The sequence below is a fragment of the Taurulus bubalis genome (genome assembly GCF_910589615.1).
Source record: "Taurulus bubalis genome assembly, chromosome: 7".
Classification (NCBI taxonomy): Eukaryota; Metazoa; Chordata; class Actinopteri; order Perciformes; family Cottidae; genus Taurulus; species Taurulus bubalis.
Window position 1 is genome coordinate 5783577 of NC_136595.1, and position 22563 is coordinate 5806139.

At 39.9% G+C, this 22563-nt stretch overlaps 1 protein-coding gene across 1 annotated transcript; it reads right to left on the minus strand.

Moving 5' to 3' along the window:
* Positions 1-3909: 3909 nt before the first annotated feature.
* On the minus strand, positions 3910-14926 carry ttc14 (tetratricopeptide repeat domain 14; the record flags this gene model as incomplete). Its single annotated transcript, XM_079221094.1, has 12 exons — positions 3910-5596; positions 5749-5855; positions 8022-8139; positions 8759-8881; positions 9552-9671; positions 9791-9862; positions 10751-10906; positions 11608-11737; positions 12858-12942; positions 13206-13405; positions 14089-14219; positions 14793-14926. The coding sequence occupies 12 exons, from the start codon at positions 14924-14926 to the stop codon at positions 4603-4605; spliced, it is 2370 nt and encodes a 789-aa protein (XP_079077220.1). The 3' UTR covers positions 3910-4602.
* Between the last annotated feature and the right edge of the window lie 7637 nt (positions 14927-22563).

Consider the following 22563-nt stretch of genomic DNA (forward strand, 5'->3'; position numbering starts at 1 on the left):
TAGTGGATTTTCTTCTTCTCTCATTCTACCTCTCATTTTGTTCTTTCCTTCTATTCCTTGGTAGATTGTTTGCCGTTCATATTATTTGAACAATTTCAGTCTTGTTTTTTTAATCTCATTATTACGTTTTATTCATAATGGATGGGAAATTCATTTCAGGACAACAGTTTTCTTGTTATTGTTAAGGTCATACAATGAAAACCACAAACCCTCATTGCCTCGATTTTGCCGTTTTTGTTGCAGCCAAGAGTTACCAAAACAAATCTTATGAGGTGTGACGTTTTGGACTGGAGATGAAACTTAACATGAATAAAAGTGCCGGGCAATATATAATAAATTAAAGATATCGTATTAATACATTTATGATCCAGGGTCAAATGTGATATTTGTTTCCGGGACCCAACATTTCTAGCAGCACCCCTGCTAATAACAACCACAAAAGCTGCTTCTGTATTGAAACCACTGTAATGAACAGCATGTCTGTTTCAGATTCACTCACAGATGGATCGAAACATAAATCCATGTGAAATGCACTTTCTTATTAAAAGAAGGGCAGACGGCTCCATCAGTGTGGACGAGGAGAAGACCAACGTGATCTGCTCCATTTCCCAAAATCCAGTTGCTGTCCACAGACACAGTGTTCCACTGCCCTCCAGTGGAGAGCTGCAGAACTGCAGATGCGATGCAACTGAATTTGTTTCAGAAATTATGCCAATTGGAATTGGAGAAACATTAAAGTGTTCACTCAGGATGCTTCCAGGAGCGGGTGAGTCAGTGTTTCTCTCAAGGACATGTTTGCTGTGGAACGCTTCTAGCTACAACATTAACACGTTATCCAAGACCTTCTAATACATAATGACGTTAACACTGGTGAAGAGGCCTCTGAAAATACAGTAAAGAGCCATAACCATAAATCATGAACAAATTCAGAAATAAATATACACTTTTCATCAGACATTTCAGTGAGAACAGTGAATAAACATTTTTTCGATACTAAAGCTAAATTTGTTGTGAAACATAAAGTATGTTTTTGCTCTTTGTCTGGTTTCATAGACGTCTTACAAAATAATTAACATCAGACTTCCTGTCAAGTCTCAAATACAAAGTTCTTGGTTCTTATAACTACTATGTCACATTTAATTGGTCGAGGTTTGCGGGATGAGATAAAAAATTAGAATGTATGAATGAAAAAGATGGAGGAACAAAACATTATTGCCATCATGAGATGGCATCATATTTCCCCGTATGTTTTTGCATCCAGTATTGGACAACTATAATTGAAAGTGCGGCGCTAACTCAGCCTGCACTCCTTATGAACGAACACCAGTCATTTTTAGGACGCATAATGGCCTCAGAATAATCCATGTGCTCAGTGATGCGTCGTGCTCAGGACCCAAAACTCCCACAGTGGCTCTTTAGAGGACTAATGATGACCCGCGGAGTATAAGCGCTCGGGGAGGCCAGAGGAACGCCTGCGGGATCTCCTGTCGTCAGTATTCATAAAGATTAAGATGTCAGGCGCCTGAGACAGAAAGCACAGGATCAGGAGCCTGTGTGTACAGCATGAGATGAAGGGTTTCCTTGCTGCCTGTATATTAGTGCTTAATCTGCCCTAACAAGATAGACCGTAGCCTCTCGGCTGCATCGCTGATGATGGGACCAGTAATGATGGAGGAGGTTGGCAGCTAAGCCTGGAGTAAGCTACTTTGGCACGGGGCGGCGCACGGCTGGTCGCACAACCACTGGTGTGTGTGTGTGTGTGTGTGTGTGTCCAGTTATTTAATCAAATATGTGACACCAAGTAGCTTAAAGCACTAATAAAACATAATGTCACTTTGGGTTTAATTTGCTTAGTTGAAGGATGAAAGACAAGCGGATGTGTTTAGGCCATCATCCTGTGTTAGAGCAACGCTGCTTCAAGAGGAGCGAGAAGAACACGAGCGAATGGAAATATGGAAATATGGAAATATAGAGGAGGCTACAAAACTCCACTGTCAGAAAGTCAAGTTTTACCACTTAGAAGAATAGCCACCGGAGCTTCAGGTGCTGATTATACACACACACACACACACACACACACACACACACACACACACACACACACACACACACACACACACACACTACTCTTATAATGCACTATATGTATCACTAGTAGTAACACTTGTATCATTATAAATACTTTATACTTCACTTTGGTCATACTATACTTATTTGACATATTCTTTGCAATATTTTATTGTACACTTTACACTAAAACATTTCCCCTCTGGGGGATCAATATAAGATTAGACATGTGAAGACGAAAATCGAAATTTAGTCAGAAAATGTGTTGATATTTAACAAAAGGTGAATATTTCCTAATATTTGGCTCAAGGTCAGTTCACCCAAATCAACAAAAAGCCAAAAAACTAAACAATCTTTTCTCAATTTCCTCTTCCTCACGTGCTGGAGCGTTCCCTAAAACGACTGTGAACTACCTCGTCTCAAAAGAAAACTTCACATGAACAGAGTTACAATAGAGCAACACATGTTGTACACAATGTGTGCATGGCGGGACAAACGTGTGACGATGTCCTGATGTTGTCATTCGAGTGAACCGACCCTTTGACGGGATCCCAGATTAGCATCTCGTGGAGTTGCCGTGTGTTTCCTCTCTTCCACTTTTGGACTTTTCCCACTTCAGTAAACTTTGGGTCTGGTGAGGAAGGAAAGCCCCACGAGGCAGCAGGGCCTGCTCTTCCCTGGACTTCAAACAGCAGCTTCCATGCATGTTTAGGATCAATATCCTGCTGGAAAGTGAATCCTCTTTGACACATATTACTGAGCCAGAAGGGGGAGTAGCATGCCTCTGCAAAATAAAGTGGTATTTCTCAGTCTAGCGGTGTGGAGCTGATCCGGTGCAAGTCACCTGAAACAGCCCCACAGCGGAATATTTCCAGCATAAAGTTTGACGGAGGTTTTCTACATTCACATCCTCGTGGCCTCGAATATGCAAACTCTCTGCAAACGTGAGGTGAAGACGGACTGTGTTAGCGCTGCGATGTCCTCTGACAGAGAGATGGTGTCTTCACGTCTGCTTTGGTATCGTCAGGGTTCATACACACTTTGACCAATGGATTTCCATGATCAAACATTTTGTGAAATCTCTGTGTATACATGAAAAAGTGAGAAAATGTAGTATTTAAACCAACAATGAGAATGAGAGCGTATGTCTGCTTATATTTTGAGCGTCTTACTTTTAAAAGCATATTCATCATTTCAAACTCTAATAAAACGTCATGAACACATGAATATAACACATTTACATGACTTTTGAGATTTATTTTTTTTTCCAATGACTTTTCCAGGCCTGGAAATAACCATTTTAATAGTCCATGACTTTTCCAGGTTTTCCATGACCGTAAGAACCCTGAATTGTGGTACAAAAATATATATATATTTTTTTAAATCTCTCCAATGCCGCTGAAGACTTTCAATTTTCAATCTGATTTCAATGCCGCTTCCTGTACTTGGCACAAGCAAAAGTAACACGGACGGTTATATTAGCTTAGCCATTATCTGGTATTAGCCGTTTAAAAACTAAATACACAGCATCAGAAAGCTATGGAAATAATTGAATGAAACGTATGATGAAAATGAGACGCAGATGGTATGTAAAGAAGATATTCAGATGGTATATAGTACATTTTTTTTATAAAAAAGGTGTCAATAAGAAAATGAATGATGGCTGAATTCCATTTAGTTGTTTCAGCTACAGGGTTGCAGCTCGCTGTCAAGACTTATTGCGTTAATGACTAATAAATCTCATTTTCATTGTGATATGAACACAGCAATAAACACACCGCAAAAGACCGTAAGTATTTATTAGTGCGCTGAATCTCCCCCTGGACACACACACACACACTGTAGCTTTGACATTTCAATTGCTTTATTGAGTCAACAGTTTGTTCTACCACAGAGAAAATGTGTCGGGATACAACTGGAACATCTGCTTTGTGTGAAGCTTGAGAAAAAGCACTGCAGTACTAACAGTCAGGTTGTTTGGGATTTAACGAGCCAGAGAGAGAATGCACAAAATGGCACAAGGCAGTAAACATAAGGCAGTATCGTCTTCAACAGATAAAAGTCTCAACTTAAAATGAACCATAAACAGATATTAAAGCCTGTAGCAACTGATGGGCCGAATAAAGTAATAACCCTCTAAATGGGGACAGGAACGCAGATGAAGCGATAATGACTCATTTTATAATATCTGCCGGCACCGGTCTGTTCTCTTGAAACACACTAATAATCACCAGTTACAATCATGACATGTTATCACATCCCTTGTGAAAGCATTTACCCAAATTATAGCTTCAACCAATTGTTAAAGAACATTCTAACACACAACAGTTGCTCACAGGCCTGAGAGCTACAACAAGGACTAAGACAGGTCAAAGAAAAACGGCGTTTCTTTCTCACAACAAAAGTACAACTGGGAGCATTCAATCAGCTTCGACACACACAGTCCAAAACTAAGTTTCATGGCACAAACATCCATATTTCACAGTCTGGTTCCACTAATATTTGGGCACCTTTTGGACTTTTGGTTTCGAGTTATTATTTTGGGCCGACTCCTTTCTCCTTCTGAAACTGGGCAATCTGATCGAAAATACTTAACAGGTTAGACGGGAGGGCTTTCTTAGCCCTTCCTTCTGGCACTGAGGTCAAACTACTCTGTCTGTTGGGATTTGCAGAAGCTTCTGGTCTTTTACCGTTTGCTGCGTCTGACCTGCCTCCGCCGCCGCCGCCCACTACTTTCCCCTTTCGATTGTCCGGCTCTCTCCTGGCCTCGTCTACCTCTTCAACGTCCTCCCGCTCTCTGCTCTCAAACCTTCCTCCATCGAAGGAGTTCCTCTTGGCAGAGTCGTGTCTCGTCCCTCGCTCTACTTGTTTTGATGCAGAACCCGAGTTCCCTAAATATTCAGATTTGAAAGTGGATTTCCGTGAATACTCGGACTCCACGGACGAGCAGGATAGCTTTCTCTTTCTGTCCTCGCCCGAGCTACTTCTCCTCTTGGAGTCACTGTTTCTCCGGTCTTTCCTGTTATCCTCCCTCCCCTTGTCCCGACTCGTGCTCCCCATCTCCTCTCTTTCTTGGCTTCTGCCCTTTTCCCTGCTCTCCCTTCTGTCCCTTCCCTTCCTTTGTCTACGTGAGGAGTCGGACTCTTCATCCTCTGAAGCGGCAGACAAAGAGTACAGCTGAGAGATGCGTCTATCCTCAGCAGCCGTCACCATGACGTCGGCTTCATCCCCCTCTCCAAAACCCGGGCCTCCCTTCTGGTGGAGAAAGGTGGCGGAGGTGTTGGGAGGAGCGGGATACCACTCCACCTCGTCCTCCTCGTTCCCCTTCCTGTCTTTCTCGCTCTTACCCTCTTCACTCCTGCTCTCCACTGAGGAGACCCTGCGATGGCGCTTACTCGCCCGCTCAGACCGCCGCCTCTTCTTCTTCTTCTTTTTGGACCTCCTGCGAGAGGAGGAAGATGACGAAGAGGAGTTCCTGGAAGAAGTGGCGGATGACGAAGAGGCCGATCTCTTCCGTTTTTTCTTCATCCTGTAAAATTAAATAATAAAAAAAGACATTCAATGAACATTTCATTCTCATTTTAAACAAATCTGATGCTTTGAAGTTAAGACATGACTTGCATGGCTTCATCTGCAGTATATTTACCTGCCACACTTTCAAAAAGAGCAAAGTCAACTCACCTCTTCTCCTCTTTTAAGATCTTACGCAATTTCTCAGCACTGATCTGGCTGCTCGTAGCTTTGTCCTGCTCCTTAGCCACCGCTTCTTCTCGCAGGCGAATCGATTTCTTTATAGTCGCAAAGCAAGACATGACAACGGCAGGCAAAAGTCCACAAAGACGCAATCAAAACACGCCATGCCCCCAAGACAAGCAACGGAGACCCCGAAATCGATCGGTATTCGGCCATTCATTCATTTATTCAGTCGTTTATGTTGGATTAGAAATTATGAGGAGGAGGCAAGTCAAAGGTTTGAGAAGGACAGAAGAACGTCAACGATCAGACACCGGATGACAGAATGATCGAGAAATACACAGAGTCACATATTTACCACAGAAAAGAAAGCGGTGTGATCCGAGAGAACGGTTGTTGGCAGAGAAACAGATGGATGGACACAGACGTACAGGCAGAGATGTGCAGAGAAGACAAACAGCACGTGTTCCCCATTCAGACAGAGAAGGTTTCAACGTTACCGTATTTGGATCGGGGACACGGCGCACACGAGTGTCCAGGGGAGGAGTCGTTGTCATTGTGCCGTTTATTTTTCACACCGGCAAGGCAGGTGACAAGACCAAGGCAGTTGGAGGGTCAAAGGGCAGAGTCCCAGGGTCGCAGACACACACACACACACACCAAAACACTTCATCAGTATTACAAACCAGACAGTGTCGCTAACAGGTCTGCGCTTATGCACTACATTCAGTGGAAGAGGATGTTGTTGGACAGCACTCGGTGTGTGTGTGTGTGTGTGTGTGTGTGTGAGCGTTTACAGGCTACGGGTGTTTCTCAATGTAAAGGAAGAATCCTTCAACGGCTGAATTTAAAAAGGATGCTACGTCATCGAATCCCACCGAAGGACTGCTCCAATGTCGAGGATCCTTTGAATTTTAGGATTTTGAAGGATGAGTGATCAAATGTGTCATGACTTTTGTTGCCCACCGACAGACTCGTTCAGCAAGCTATTAATAGCACGGAGGCAACGGCAGAGAGGGACATTGGGATATAACTTACTTTATATGTTAGTAAAAACAACCCAGGAGGCCTTTGGAAAACAAAACAAGATAATAAGAAACATTTTACTTGTCTTGGGTGAATTTGAATGGAAACGGCTCAAGTATTGTTTCATTTCCAGTTAGTATAAAGATTTGTTGGGTAAATGTTGGCTCACCAGAAGAGATCAGAGTCATCGCTAATGTGATTAGTAACCTGTCAAAGGGCCTTTCCTGCTCAGAAAATGTGTGGCTATTATTGAAAATATGTCTATCTAACTAATACTATGTAGTAACACAAACAGAAGTCACCTTATTAAAAAGGTCACCTTAAAAAGTCATCTTATTAAAAATGTATATATTTTTTTAAGTGTTGTAGATTTAAAAATCCATCCTAACAAATTTTTTTTGGGATGATGAAATAAAATGTATTTCCATTCCTTAGGGAAATGTATGACCCCACACAGTTTATAACTATGTGATGCAGTGTATAAACAAACAAGGAATGTTTGATGTTCTAATATTAATCTTTAACTAACATTAAGCTGGTAAACCATTAGCAGACACGGAAATTTCCATCATTTCAGTTAGAATCTGATTCCCATGGTCGGTAAATGGTCAGAGTGAGTAATGATTTACACCACATTGCCCGTTTCAAACACCTGGAAGTGTAAACTTACAGGTATGTTTGAAAACCTGCTAAAACCGATTTCCTGGCCTTTGGGTGAATCGTAAATGCATGCGTTTGTTGTGAAGACAATATTATATCATCACCTTCAAGGTTGATATGGTGAATGTTTTAGTAAGCAGTTGCCTATTTATTCATCCAGCAGATGGCGCAACATTGACATTCATTCGCAGTTGTGCTTCTGGGCAACACATGTAAGTCCGACATTCACTCCTGTTGTGAGTTTACACCAACTAGTGGGGCAACTATCCGTCTCTTTAGTTGCTTATTGCTTCACTCGGTTCACCAGCTGGTCATTCATTTTGTGTGTCATTTGTGTATTTATGTTTTCTTTTAAAGCTGCCTGTGCAGCTGAAAACGACACTGAGGAGCGTGGTGAGACTCAACCAAAACAAAAAGACAGGATCAAACTTCCTTGTAAAACATCTCGAAATGTATTTCGTTCACCGGTTTTGTTTTTCAACGCTAAGCCTTGAGTACACAGTGTGCTTGCCCAACCCTATGTGCGTGTGTGTGCGTGTGTGTGCGTGTGTGTGTATGGGTGGAGGCCTGCTCACCTGTATCATGTCTGTGATCTTGTGCAGGGCCTCCTGCGCCTCAGGGCTCGAGTCATCCAGAGAGAGAGCTCTCCTGTACAATCCCTCTGCTGTTACTAGTTTCTCATGTTCCTCAAGCCTAAAAGGGACAGACACACACACACACACACACACACACAATACACAGGGTCAGAGTTCTTCCTGAGTAATAAATACTGAATAACAAAATTCACATTTCCACTATTTTTTCCACATTATCCTGTCATTTCATAACAGAAACAAGCCAAACCAGTTGATGCCGACTCATTTGTTTACTCAAATGGTTGACTAGGCACGGACATGTTCAAATTGTCTCCTTAATATACTTTACTAGTTGTAAAGCAGTAAAAAAAATAACAGATTAAAAAGGAAAATAGTATGTAGAGGCAGCAGAGCAGACTTGCCTCTTCAACCCCACATGTAGGAAGAATGAGAAGCACGATAATGACTACTTACTTAGTCAATAATGGTAATTAAAGTGCGACACCTACTCGTAGAAAAGTCTCAGACAGGAAGTCTCAGGCAGGTTCTTGTACACAGTTTGAAACGCAGCCCTGACACTGAACTTGCCCGTCTACATTCTCAACATAAATAAAGCGGTGGAGCTCGCCACGCAGCCTGGGAGTGAGCAGAGCCAGCCAGCCAGTCATTTAACCTAACGCTACACAGTCAGCTCTTGCAGGTGGTGAGAATATAAATTAACTGGGAACTATACTTACTGTTTTCCTCTCTCCACCAGCGTCTGGCAGAGGTACTTCTTGGCGTTGCGGTGATCCGGACAGCTCTCCAGGGCCAGTTCAAAGTCCGTTATCGCCTTCATGATGCTGCCTTTGTTAGCATACCTGAGAATATTAAATGATGGAAACACACATCTTACAAGAGGATTCAATCATTGCATCTACAGGGACTATCACAACTGAGATACAATAATGCTCTGATAACTTCTGCTTCGTGGATCACCAACTACATTTCTGAACACATTACTATGCATACAGAGAGATTATAAAGTCCAGGCACGCAGTTTAAATGCGTAAAACAAACAATTATGTAAATATATATTTAAACTGCCAGTTTCTGCATCATTTATCTGTTATGTAGTTCATGAATGAGATCCCTTTCTGGTACTTCTGGCACCAAGTGAACGACAGCTGTATATTGAAACATAGACACTATGTACTAAGTACATTATGACAGGAGTTACGTGTGCGGTATCTGAATGTTGTTCTTCATATCGTCTTCCAAACTAATTGATGCATACTCTGTCAATTTTACATACAGTTTAGAAAAAATGACATCTACCATTTCTTATTAAAAACAACTGCAGTAGATGGCTTGTAAAACTCAAGCATAGGTATTCAATGCATGAATATTTAATTATTCAAAAACTTCCACAGGAAGTGAGGCCCATGTAAGACAGTTAAGAAGTTACTGGAACTTGTGACCTCAAACCAGTTGTACAGCGTCAACACATCCAAAGTAGGTTGCAGGAAATGAAATAAGAAATCGACTCACAGAGCTCCACGAGCCACCAGTGCTTCTACATTGTTGGTGTCGATATCCAAGGCTTTGTTGTATTCGTTCATGGCTTCCACATGGTGACCATGTTTGAAGTGGGCCACACCGGCACGGACACTGAAACGCCGCACAGAGACAAGGAACAGGAATGTCCAGTCAGAAGAAGCTGGAGGAAGGAAGACTGTGTAGAAAGGGAATGTTGTATATGATACACAAATGAAATATGGTGTCAATACCACTTCAAAGCCCATGATGCAGACTGCTTCTTCCTGATTGCAGCGGCAAAATCTTCCTTTTGAAAAAGTTTACTGTGGAGAAAAGAGGCAGTTTGAGGTTTAAAGTATTCCAATATATCCAGGAGCCGCGTGCCAGTAAGGACACGTTTTGAGTTGACGCCGCAATGGAAGACGAACGGCTAATTCTGTAATTAGAAATGAGGAGTTATCTATACACACCATACCTCCTCATTTCACAACAAAAACCTGAACACGGCAGCAGCTGGCTGGGGGGATATTGCCAGGGAGCTGAAAGTTTCCTACTTGCTGTTTTTTTCCAGTATATATCATAATATTTAAAAAAAATTCTGTTTAAAAAGTACAAACGTCAGAAGAGTTAGTACTATTCACACATCTTTTAAGTGGTCTCTGATCTGATCCACAGCTGATATGTTTGTGGTTAGTTGAGGCAAAGTAACGCTTGTTGTGTTCCTCTCTCTGCAGCCGAGTTCTCTGCTACCAGACGGTTGTTGTCGAATTATTTCTCATTCAGCCGAACCTAACGCTGCACTTCCTTTTCAAGCAATGAAGTGACGTTGTGTGAATACTGCCATGCTGTGAATTCAGTGCGCGTGAGGCAAACAGCCACAGTAGTGCTGCGTTTTCCCCCATTATTGAATATTATTTTTTCTATCTGACCAGTTTTCTTTACAATTTGCATATATTTGTTGACTGCCCTAAATCAATTCAACGATTACAACAGGTTAAAGTTGCCAATGTCTTCATTTTCCTTACAGTTTTCCAGGACTTAAGTAAATCTACAAATACTTACTTACAATTCTTTGCACATTATGTAACTTGCCTTGACAATTGCTATTTAGAGAGAGGCAACACAAATTTGACAACCGCTACTTTGCTTAGACTTCTCATTTTCAAAGAAGTAAGACAGGGAGACTAAAAGCCAGTTGGCATGTTTATTACCTCTGTAGTCCTCTCATCATTGATGGTGGTTGGGTGTCACTAAGCCCAACCTTTTCCAGCAGGTAGGCCACGACCGAGGGGTTGTGGTAGCCGTGGCAGCTCTTCAGTATACACTCATACGTCTCACTGGAGTCAGCGGCTGCAAGAACGCTACGACTAAGAACAGGGGAGAGGAGTTAGCGCCGCATGCTAAAACTGAACACTTCGGCCCAAATCTTTGTGTGTGTGTGCACATCCAGATGTATTTGGCGTATCTAGACTGTACCAGATTGATTATATAAAGTCAAGACACATTTGGAGCTGGTTTGAAATGCGATTCCAACTGGATTTCTACAGATGTGTTTTCTGGTCGCTCAAAACAGATCTCAAAGTGTCTTTTTTGTGCCAGTCGCTACTAGCAGAGCAACATGGAGGAGAACAGTCCGTGGACAGACTACAAAATAAGTCGTCTGCTGGCACGTTCTGTCTCTCCATGACTGCAGCAGAGACCGTCGCAATGTTTGGCACAGTCTTAAAGAAACATGTCAGCACACCAGTCTGAACGAGCCTAACTTGAAGAACAAGAAAAACCCTCAACGCAGATCATTCCATGAAACCATTTGATGTGCTCTGGTGATCACAAAGGAAGCATTGGTGTTTAAATGAGTCATGAACTCAGTTTATCTGTGTTAAATAATGAAGCGCAACAACAGACAAGTCATTTTAAACAGATATACCACTTTGTATTAATACAAAAACATTTCAAGCATATTTTAATTAGTTTTAAACAGTTTTGAGATTCTTAAATAAGTGTTAGTTTTTCTAAGTTAAGTGTCGTATATTTTGTAGTATTTTATCACGTCACATGGTGTATTTACCTGTAGTGTATGGGCAGCTCCTCCCGAGGAAGGACCCCCAGTTTGATGTGGTCCATGTTGGGAGGAAGAGAGGCCTGGAGGACGGAGATTGTGATTTTCTCTTGGTAGCGGTCGATATCTTTCACTGCAGCTACAGAACGAGAAAGTTGAGAATTCAGAAGACTTGAAAAATACCAAATGTTATAGCCCATGTCTATAATTCATTATAGACATACTTATGTGTTACAACCTGATCACAGCACTGTGATAGTTAAACACACACACACACACACACACACACACACACACACACACACACACACACACACACACACACAGACACACAAGATTCATCATGATTTATAACAATCATATTTTGAAAAAACAAATCATTTCATTATGACATAATGATTCAAGTATAATTATAATTGATTGACTATAATTATTAATAATGGCATAATTGCTTTGTAAGGATCAAAGTATATTATAATTTCCATAATCACTGTTCTTTACAATGCAACAATAACTTACTAACTAGTGATCATTAGGTGCTTTAAGTGAAGAATTACAATTCCTGAGCTATACGTCGATACATTATATTGCCATATGGTTATTGGTTACTCTAACACTTATAATGTAACGTTTCCCCAAAATATTCACTCTAACGATACTAGTTACTCAAAATAACTGAAACAATCTCTACTTTACCTGTAGGTGTATATAACAGTGGAATATAATACTTTGAGGAAAGACTCAAAAATACATAACAGCTACAACAATGGCAATCCTTTCATCCTCCGTCATTTAATTCAACAAAATAACTTTGTGTTGCAGCAAATATTGAGCCAGGTATAACTTTTCTCCCCAACCTGTTTTTTGCCTCTGCAGTTTACTTTCATATCACGCTCCGCTGTCACAAGGAAAGATACAGGAACACATTCCTGCCCACGGCATTAAGACTTTACAATACCTCGTGTCAGATCCTCTGTAGATTGATTAATCACTGTACACGTTTATGTTTATCTACACTTCACACACTTCATATACATACTTTGCATTTCTGCACCTCTCTATTGTTTAAGTTTAATTACATTTCCTAAACGCTGTACAGATCTTTCATCCCAGCTATTTTTATTTTTGTATATATATATATATATATATATATATATATATATATAGCGCTGTAGGAAAAAAGCACGCCTGATGGTCTGGCTGTCAGAGAAAGTCTGCACAGAGGTGGTTGTTTAAGACAAAGCAACTAAGACACTAACCTCTGATGAAGTCCCCGGTGTGGAAGTAGGACAGAGGATCATCATGGTTGCCAATAGAGGGAATTTCTCTGATGTGACAAAGAGCCTGTAGGTAGAAAAGAAAGGAGATTCCACCAGTATAGTTGCCCAATTTACGACGAATTATAGTTACACAAACTGCATGTGTGATGGTTTAAGACCTCAACTTGTGCAGTGCACTGAGAGACATTCAAGTCAGTAGTACTGGTAGAGCTGGACAAGACGATTAAAGTCTACTGCATCTACAAAGGTTGATTGATTGGTTTCAATGCGTTACCAGGTTTATGACACGGCTCAATGGCATTCAAACGATATAGCTTGTTGACATACCGACAACTCTAGGTCCTCTATGTCTCTCTTCAGTCCTCCTGCGGTGCAGAGTAGAGTGAGAAAGAAGCCATATTCTCTAATGTTGTTGATCCTCCCCACGACAATGTCTCCTTTTTCCAGGTCCCTGTATATCATGGCTCTTCTTTCTTCATAAGACACCTCCATGAATAACTCCACTGGTGGCATGATGGCATACGGCTCTGGGAAAGTAGAAGAAAACTGAATCAAACATGTTGCATATGAAGATAGATTTCTCTATATTAGGGTACATCCAAAATAAGCTGGTGAGATTTAAAAATATACTTTCCTCTCTGTTTTGGCCCTCATTCACAAAGCTGGAATGTGTTCTCACCCAAAAATGGAGCCTTTCCAAAACACTCTCCAGAATGGATACATCTCTTGTTCAGCATTTTCGTGTTTATGGGAAAAACTGAGCTTTTGCTAATTGATGACAGAAGTCTGTTCAGTCACAACATGGTGCTGTGTGGCAGTTCAGAGAGAGAACGTAGTATTGTTTATAACCCCATTGTATATGTCAATAAAGACACATCACAGCTGTTACCATGAAGATGTAACGTGTGACACGTTTTAATTCGTCAGATGTTGTGGAAATCATAAATTTGTGATTTGTTCAGCACTTCAGTGAAATTGCTTAGCAATGATTGTCCGGCTAACAATTATGAGCAACAAGCCTCTATTTTACTCAATCCAACTGTCCACACAGGCCACCCTACATTCAACACTTAATGTAACCCGCGTAGACACAGACTGAAGCTGCTGCTACACCAATGTGCTGCTCACGCTACGTGTGGACAGAGATCTTTAGAAAATGTACATATTTGATAACTTAGTGTGGACCGAGCCAGAGCAAACCAACACACACCTGCAGCGTCATCGTCCTGCTCATGTTCCTCTTCTTGACGAGTGGTGGTCCTCCACGATGGACAGAACAGGATGTCAGCCTTCCGGGCAATGAACTGCTCCACAAGGGGGCTGTCCTGCCCGTCACTCTTGCTGCACACAAAACACACATGTTCAGGCTTAACTGTTTGTCAAACTAGGTGTTGTGTAGAGCACGCCTGGAAAACTGGTGCATAGGAAGTGGAAATCAGGCAAAACAGCTGAAGTCTCGTACACTACCGGTGCTGACTTCATTAAAGATAAAACATTTCGGTAATGGACCTTCATCATGCATTAAAGACATTCATTCTAGCCAGTTTGAAGTGCCTTTCTCTGACTTCTAATTGTAAACTAAATCAAGGAATTCAGTTTTATATTGCTGGTCAGGCAAAACAAGTGAAGCCGTCAGCTTGGATTTATGGAATTTGTGACTGAATTAATTTGTGCACTTTTCACTATTTAAGTTTATTGACCACAATGACAATAATTGTTAATTGCAACCTTAAGTGAGATCCATAGAATACAAATAAAAAAACTAGAAATACAAACAAGAAAAGAAAGATTGGATGGCTCATGTTTTTTTTGTATCTACGATAAGATAATACCACACAATAATTTGTCAAACCTCACTTAAACTAGAACCTTCATTAAAACAAAAGCATACAAAAACTAAATGAACTTAAATACCTTTCACACGAGACCTTGTACAGGTCAGACACCACAGCTTGGAAGTCTGGGTTTTCTGTTTGTTCACATTTCAGTTTGTTGAAAAACGATTCTCCATGATAGGTCAGACACTGCCTTAACAAGTCTCTGTCCATTCTGCATCCACAGGACTGCACTCACATTATTCTACAAGTCAGTAGCCAGAGTGCCGTTGACAATGTCTGAAAGAAACGTTTTAGCATCATTTAGGAAACGTGTTATTTGTATTGCGGTGGAGACATACTTTCCCCCATCAATAGACACGTCTATTTACCAGATGTGTGCGCCAACTCGGATTTAAAAGTGCTAAAGGTCCATTAGCACTTTAATGGGTGTAAGTTAGCTCGATAACAACGTTGCTCTGCGTCGTTTAGCTAGCCACCAAAACAAAGCTATTCATTCAGCTAAAACACGAGCGAGTTGAAATTATCTTCGTAATAAACAATATTCCAATAGTTTTACACATGTAAGGTACCTCTGTTAAATCGAAACGACTATCATTTCAATTCCACAAAGTCTCGACTACTCTTTTCCCAAGCATCGCCCATTACTATCACACATGGACGAGTGCGCATGCGTAAGGTGTGTTACACTGAAACCGTCGGGAGAAACAAGTCCCACCTAGGAACTAAAGTGGACGAATCCAAACATTAGGCTCTGCGCCTCGCCTGGAATCCAGAGAGCAGCGGCCGCAGCAGGAGGCGTTGTCAATAAACTGCGATCAAGTCGGACAGTTTTCAACTGCCTTCAAAGTATACACAGGAAGTCACAGAAAAAATGACTTCTTGTTAGTTCCGAACTTTTGTCTATTTGTAGTTTACAGATCACGTTTGGATTCATTCATATGTTTGTACATATATATTTATGTAGAAATGTATGTGTAGCTGCATCCTTTTTTTCCTTTTTATGTCTGCCTGTGAAATACATTACTACTCATTTTGATATGTGTTATATAAATACGATTTTCTATTAACAACCACACAAAATATGTTTATAAAATATGTACGGCGACTTGATCTCGAGAAAGTATCATTAACCACGTGTGCATGACGTCAGAGCAAGTCGGGAGCAAGTCTGACACAAATTTAACCAGCATGCATTGCGCGCCGATTGCCGCCGGTCGATTCTGCGCAGAACTGGCTCATCTCGAACGAGCCTAATAATACATTTATTTATTAAGCCATATTCAGAAATAAATCTAAATTGTATTACAAAGTAACTCCTCTTGAAGCGATTATGTTCACAGTAAAATATCCTACCACAATTTAGTCCTACATAGCCTTCATGAGCCAATAAAGGAAGAAGTACTCAGATCTTTACTACTAGTAATACTACAGTGTAAAAAATAATCTGTTGAGTAAAAGTCCTACATTCAAATTTTTACTGAAATAAATGTACTAAAGTATTGGATTTTGTTTTTTTCCCTTTTTTGAAATAACAAAAACATACACAGCAGGTGAATAAAATAATTGCATGACATGAATAAGAAACCTGTTTGACAACCTTGAAGAGGGTTTACAGTAATGCCTCATGTTGATTAGAACAATTTAATTAATAGTTACTTGATACCAGCTTCTAAAACCAACGAGTGCCCCACTGGAATGCATTGTATGTATTGTATACTTCACCTAGGTTTTATGAAAGCATTCCCTGTGTACGAGCCATTTTGCTTTGCTTGATGTATGTTGAACCTCCCACCACTGGGTGGCGTAAGGCCGACTTTAACTGAGTCGGCCCTATATAATCAGGAGTGGCATTAGGGTCAGGTGGTTGCTCGTTTGATAAGCACACAGTTTTTTGACCGCTTGGGACCGCTTGGAACGTTTTGTGTGAACACTTTGTATGACAATACTGGAATATTGGAGAGTACAGAGTAAAACAAATGTTATGGTTTGTTTTATGATTTCAATACATGCAGTTAAGATCTTCCAATAAGACTATGATTTATGTTCTGCAAAGAATAAACATGTTGGACGACACAACTGGACATCCTCATTAATGAAGCGCGTCAGGAATATTAATCAATGAGCAGCCAAGTAGTGCCTCTAGGGTGAATAGGTCACATGGGCACTACACCCAGTAACCAATGAAATGTCACTCCAGAGGAAGGAGTAATCCAAACTATGTGACAAACACTCATTTGCAAAACACTCGTCTGTACCTGTAACTCATCATGGAAAGAACAATTCTTTGTTTGATACTTTTGTTTGGATATTTACATGTATCCTGTGGACAAGGTAAACTATTTCAGTGATACTTTTATGGCTTTGATTGTTTGTATTTTACTTCAGTCCATATTTCTGTATTTTCTGACTAAAAATAACTTGACTTTGGTGCAACAAAGATGTTGCACAAAACCATGATTAACAATTTATTAATCTGGTCTTCGTCCTTGCTTGTGTGAGTGCTTGTGTGTGGGTGGTGACACGGTGAAGTGAATGATCATTACTACAAAATCTCAACTGATTCTTTGATCATGTGTTGACATGATCAAAGAACCACCGTGTTGAGATTTTGTAGTAATAACCCAAACCCTCATTTTCACTTGAGGATACTGCACAAAGTAAATAAGAAGACTGCAAGAAAAAGAAAGAGAGAGGATTATGGCGATGACAGAGGAAGAGCATATACTGCTTAATGCAGCCAGGATATCAAAAGTATTTCAGGGCCACTTTGAATGCTTGCAATGCTGCATAAAACATTGAAATAATTCAAGCTCTATTTGTTTCAGCTCTCTACCATGATAGCAACCTAGATAGCTTTTTGAAGTCACTTGTAACAACATTTACATTTATCCCGATAATGGAAATTCACCTCAATCAATTTATTGTTGTTTTAGTTTTTTTTCTTGATCAACGATATAATCCTAAATTGTCTCATCGCTAGTTGGAAGTTGTGGTAGTTGCAGCCAAAGTTGTGGTGTTGGCAGCTGCAATTGTAGTTGTGGTTGTTGGAATCCCAGTTCCAGTGGTGGCTGCAGTTTTGGTTGATCAATCCGTATTGTTAATATGAAATAATTTCAGGAAAAACTACTATTACATTACATTTCATTTAGCTGACGCTTTTGTTCAAAGCGACTTAGAAGTGCATTTACTATGATGTCAAACGTCTCAGTATTTCCATATCTCTTGTCATGTTTTTATTTAATCTTAATTATGAGATATGATTTTTTATTCTACTCTGTATTTCTGAATTAACAAGATGTTTATCATATAATTATCATACAATAAATTGAAATCCCTTTCAAGTAAACCAGATTGCTCCATCAGACAGAAAGTAATAAAATGTGCAATCACTTTGTTATAACAATGCAAATAAAGTTCTATCAGTGCAAAAAATAACTAATATTTTGCAAAAAAAGTACCTATTGTGGCTGCAAATAACCTGTTTTGCATTAATAAAGGATTATTACAAATAATAAAAAATAAAATAAAAAATAAACAGATTTTTTATTTTATTTTGTAAGAATCTGCATCTCCCCCCACACCCCACCTGTAATACCTCCGCACCCCACTAGAGAACCACTGCGCTAAGAACCACTGCGCTAACTGAAGTTCTGTCTCAAAAGCTGCGATCCGCTCACCTTACAGCGCTGGGGAGTGTGCAAGCTAACAAGAACAGATTTTTTCACAGGAAAATCTTGTTTTTTCTCAACTGAATATGTTACGCTTCCGTTATAAGGAGAGATAAATAACAGGAAAGGAAAGAAAACAATATTTTGTTGAATGCCAAATGTAAAAAACTGCAATACTAAAACTCGTTTTAAATGGGATGATAGGATTATATTGCGGGTCACATGACATTTCCATTCCACGACAGGTTCACCCACGACGATGACATCTGCGCCTCCAAACCAAGGCTTGTGTTTTTACCCTAAGCATAACTGTAACTCTTTGTACTGAAACAGAAAGTAATGTTTTAATGAAATCATTGATATTACTCATACTAAATAATTAACCACAATTGCAGTCAGTACAACAACTTTGGCCCTAACCACAACAACAACAAGCAACAACTACTTCAGTCCGTATTTCTGTATTTTCTGACTAAAAATAATTTGACTTTGGTGCGACAAAGATGTTGCACAAAGCCATGATTAACAATTTATTAATCTGGTCTTCATCCTTGATGGTGTGAGTGTTTGTGTGTGGGTGGTGACACGGTGAAGTGAATGATCATTACTAGAAAATCTCAACACGGTGGTTCTTTGATCATGTCAACCACTTGAGGATACTGCACAAAGTAAATGAGAAGACTGAAAGAAAAAGAAAGAGAGAGGATTATGACGATGACAGAGGAAGAGCATATACTGCTTACTGCAGGGGATCAACAGTATTTCGGGGCCACTTTGAATGCTTGCAATGCTGCATAAAACCTTGAAATTAAGCTCTACTTCTTTTTTTGTACTCTACCATGATACCAAGCTAGATAGCTTTTTGAAGTCAAATCCTGGGAGCAGACAGCTCATGCAATCCCGTTCGGGGCCCCTCGATCCTCAACGAACTCCAGACCACAAGTCTTGTCCAGTCACTTCGGGAATTCAAAAAAGGGGGCGTGTTCCCTCTACATACGTTGGAACATCAAACTCCATCGTGTCTGGGTTCATAATATTATCCGTAGTCTCACAACAGTGTCTGAATGATGGCCGCTACCAGCGCTACTTCAGCAGCAGTTTGATTCAGCAACGGCAAGACGGTGACGGGCGGAGCTTCTCAACGCAATTTTATCGCCGAAGTTGGGATATTTCAACTTCCAGCCGCGTCCTTCACTCTGTTTGCCCCGCGTCAAAAGTTCTGTTCGTGCCGCCTCAAACGCGTCTATCGCGCTGCCCGGCGAAAAAGGCGCTTTTTCACAACCTATCGCGTATGTGCATTGATTTTGCATGTAATCTGGTCGCGAGAATAATTCGCGCTGCGTTTGGTGTGAACGCAGCAAAGCGTTAAAAATAGTCACACTATCACTAACGTCAGGTGAATTTCACCCGATATATAAATAATGTACCTGATAAGATATACTTCTCATCAAAATATATTCAAATACAACAATACAAGGCAAGTTGGAGTACTCTTCTTTTATTTTACCCTATAGAACTTCTCATAAAACGATAAACAGGTATCACGGAGAGACCCGGAAAAAAGGTTCAAAATCCGGTTAAGAATTTGGGAATCGTCAATAAAAAATGATTGCAAATATAAATAAAGGAGCTATGAACTTGTTATTTGGTCCACATGTTCCTGTGACATGTGAGTCTTGTTCTGTGAAGGAAAAGTCTCCCCTCAATGTTAATAGCCATCCGGAAAAGATAGTCACACTATCACTAACGTCGGGTGAAAATCACCCGAATAGATGCCTGTAGAAAAAAAACAGTGATCAGAGCAGGAAGACACGCCCACCTTCAGTAACGTCTGTGAGCAGCATGAAGCTACAGAAGGACCCACGCAACTCAGAGAAAAGCAACACAATGAAAATAACGTAACAACAATCGCTTGGATGAAAATCACCTGACGTTAGTGTTCTAAGGTTAAGGCCCTTCCATTGGTTAATTCTTCCCTCTCGTAACACCTAGGTACAATCTCTTTGTTCATTGGTTCCGCAGTTTCAGGGGCGGAGCTATTCTTCTTCTTTTCTCAGAAAAGGGTAGATTCTGCAGATGGCTGCAGTTTTTGTTGATCAATCCGTATTGTTAATATGAAAGAATTTCAGGAAAAACTACTATTACAATACATTTCGCTGAAGCTTTTGTCCAATGCGACTTAGAAGTGCATTTACTATGATGTCAAACGTCTCAGTATTTCCAAATCTCTTGTCATGTTTTGATTTAATCTTAATTATGATATAAAAATGACTACTAATACTAAAAATCATTTAAAAAAACGTAATATTACAACTGTCTCCAGTAGGGATGGGATGATATGATTATATTGCGGATCACATGAAATTTCCATTATTCCATTATGTAAATATTGTCACGAGTTCTGGTGAAAAATAGAGCTTGATTTAAAGGTATCTCTGTAAACCAGTGGTTCTCAAACTATGGAGCGCGGGGGGGAGATGTTGTTTTCTTTCTTTTTATAATCCTTCATCAATCCCACAATGGATAAATTATTCTCTGCATTTTACCCATCCTTTGTAATTAAGGAGCAGTGTGCTGCTGTGAAGCACTGGGGCTTCAGTGCCTTCCTCAAGGACACTTCAACATGCAAACTATGGGGAGAACAGGGATTGAACCGGTTACCTTGTGCTTTCAGGACGACCACTCTCTCCATGAGCTACATGAGAACTTTACTTAGTACAAAAGTACAAAGTACACGGACATAAAAAGTCGTTACACCGTTAGCAGGTTGCGCATGCGTGACTCGCCGATTCCTGGCGTTTTGCTGTTGCGTCTCTCAAAACAGAATACAGATCTAAGCTCAACATTGAGCATGAATTGAGAGTAGCCGTTCCAAATCTACAACCCCGTTGTAAAACGATTTGTAGAGGAAAGCAGGCTCATTGCAGCTACGAATACTGATACAACGTGATGGCTCACACATATCTGCACTCATTTTGTTTTGTTTTGCACAGATTGCATGTTATTGTTAATCTCTTAAAAATATTTTTTGTATGAGTAAATACATTTGTTTTTAAGAAAATGCTTTAAAGTGTTGAATACAGAATAAAAGAAAGAACTGAATAATACTATCTCTTTAAAATTAAACTGCATTCATGCGTGGAGACCACCGCATGGAGATTCTTAGTTTTTTCACAGAAAGATGTGTGTCCCATGCAATTAAATATGTGTTACTTAACTAAATGTAAAGGTAAAGGGATTGCTATATGAGTTTTGAGAGTTTTAACAATTTTGATGATTATTTGGACATCGTTAATCACATTCATATTAGCCAGGATGGTCGTCACATTAAATTAGTATATCATTCCATGCATAGTTCCATCCACCACAACTCCGACTGCAACCACATAAACATAAAACCTGGCTGGCCACAACCTCCCTTTTGAAAAGTTATTGACACTTTGAAAAAGACAAAAAGGTTTTTGTTACTTTGTCTCTCACAGGTCTAGGAGCATTATTAGACAATGCATGTGTCATATTGCAGAACATTATATCTGTTGCTTTTTTTATATATTGCCAACAGACATTTCACTATACTGATTTTATACGTTATTTTAATTTGTTTTATTTATCGTTAAGTTAACTTCCAGAATGCACTAATGCAACCAAAATACATCATAGACAAGTCAGGATCATTTCCTACCTTCAACAAATTATTCAATTCATGTCCCCAAGTGTAAAAATAAAAGTATAACATTCTGATTATGGACAGGTATCTATATAGGTAAAATATGGCAGAAAAAGTAACTTTAGATGTTGATCTATGGCATTAGAGCTCTAGTGCTATTGAAATGGTCATAACAAGGTTTATTATGATTAATTGTACTGGGCAGAAGGAAAAATCACTCTTTGGTAAATGATGTATACAATTAACTGACCGCAAGGCAATTCAATAATATTAACCAAGAGAGATTATCAATGATTCACATAATTATCTTTAAAAGTTCAAGTCCCATTTTGTATTTTGTTTGTCTTTTATTCATTTCCAGATTTATGTTTTTTTCTTTAATCCCTACAGATGTGGTATATCTAGAGATGAAGATGACATTCTTTGAGGAGTATAGCAATGAAATCATCACTGAACGTGTCAAACAGGTAAACAAAACTGTGTAAAAAACATTTCCGTGAAGGATATTCTCA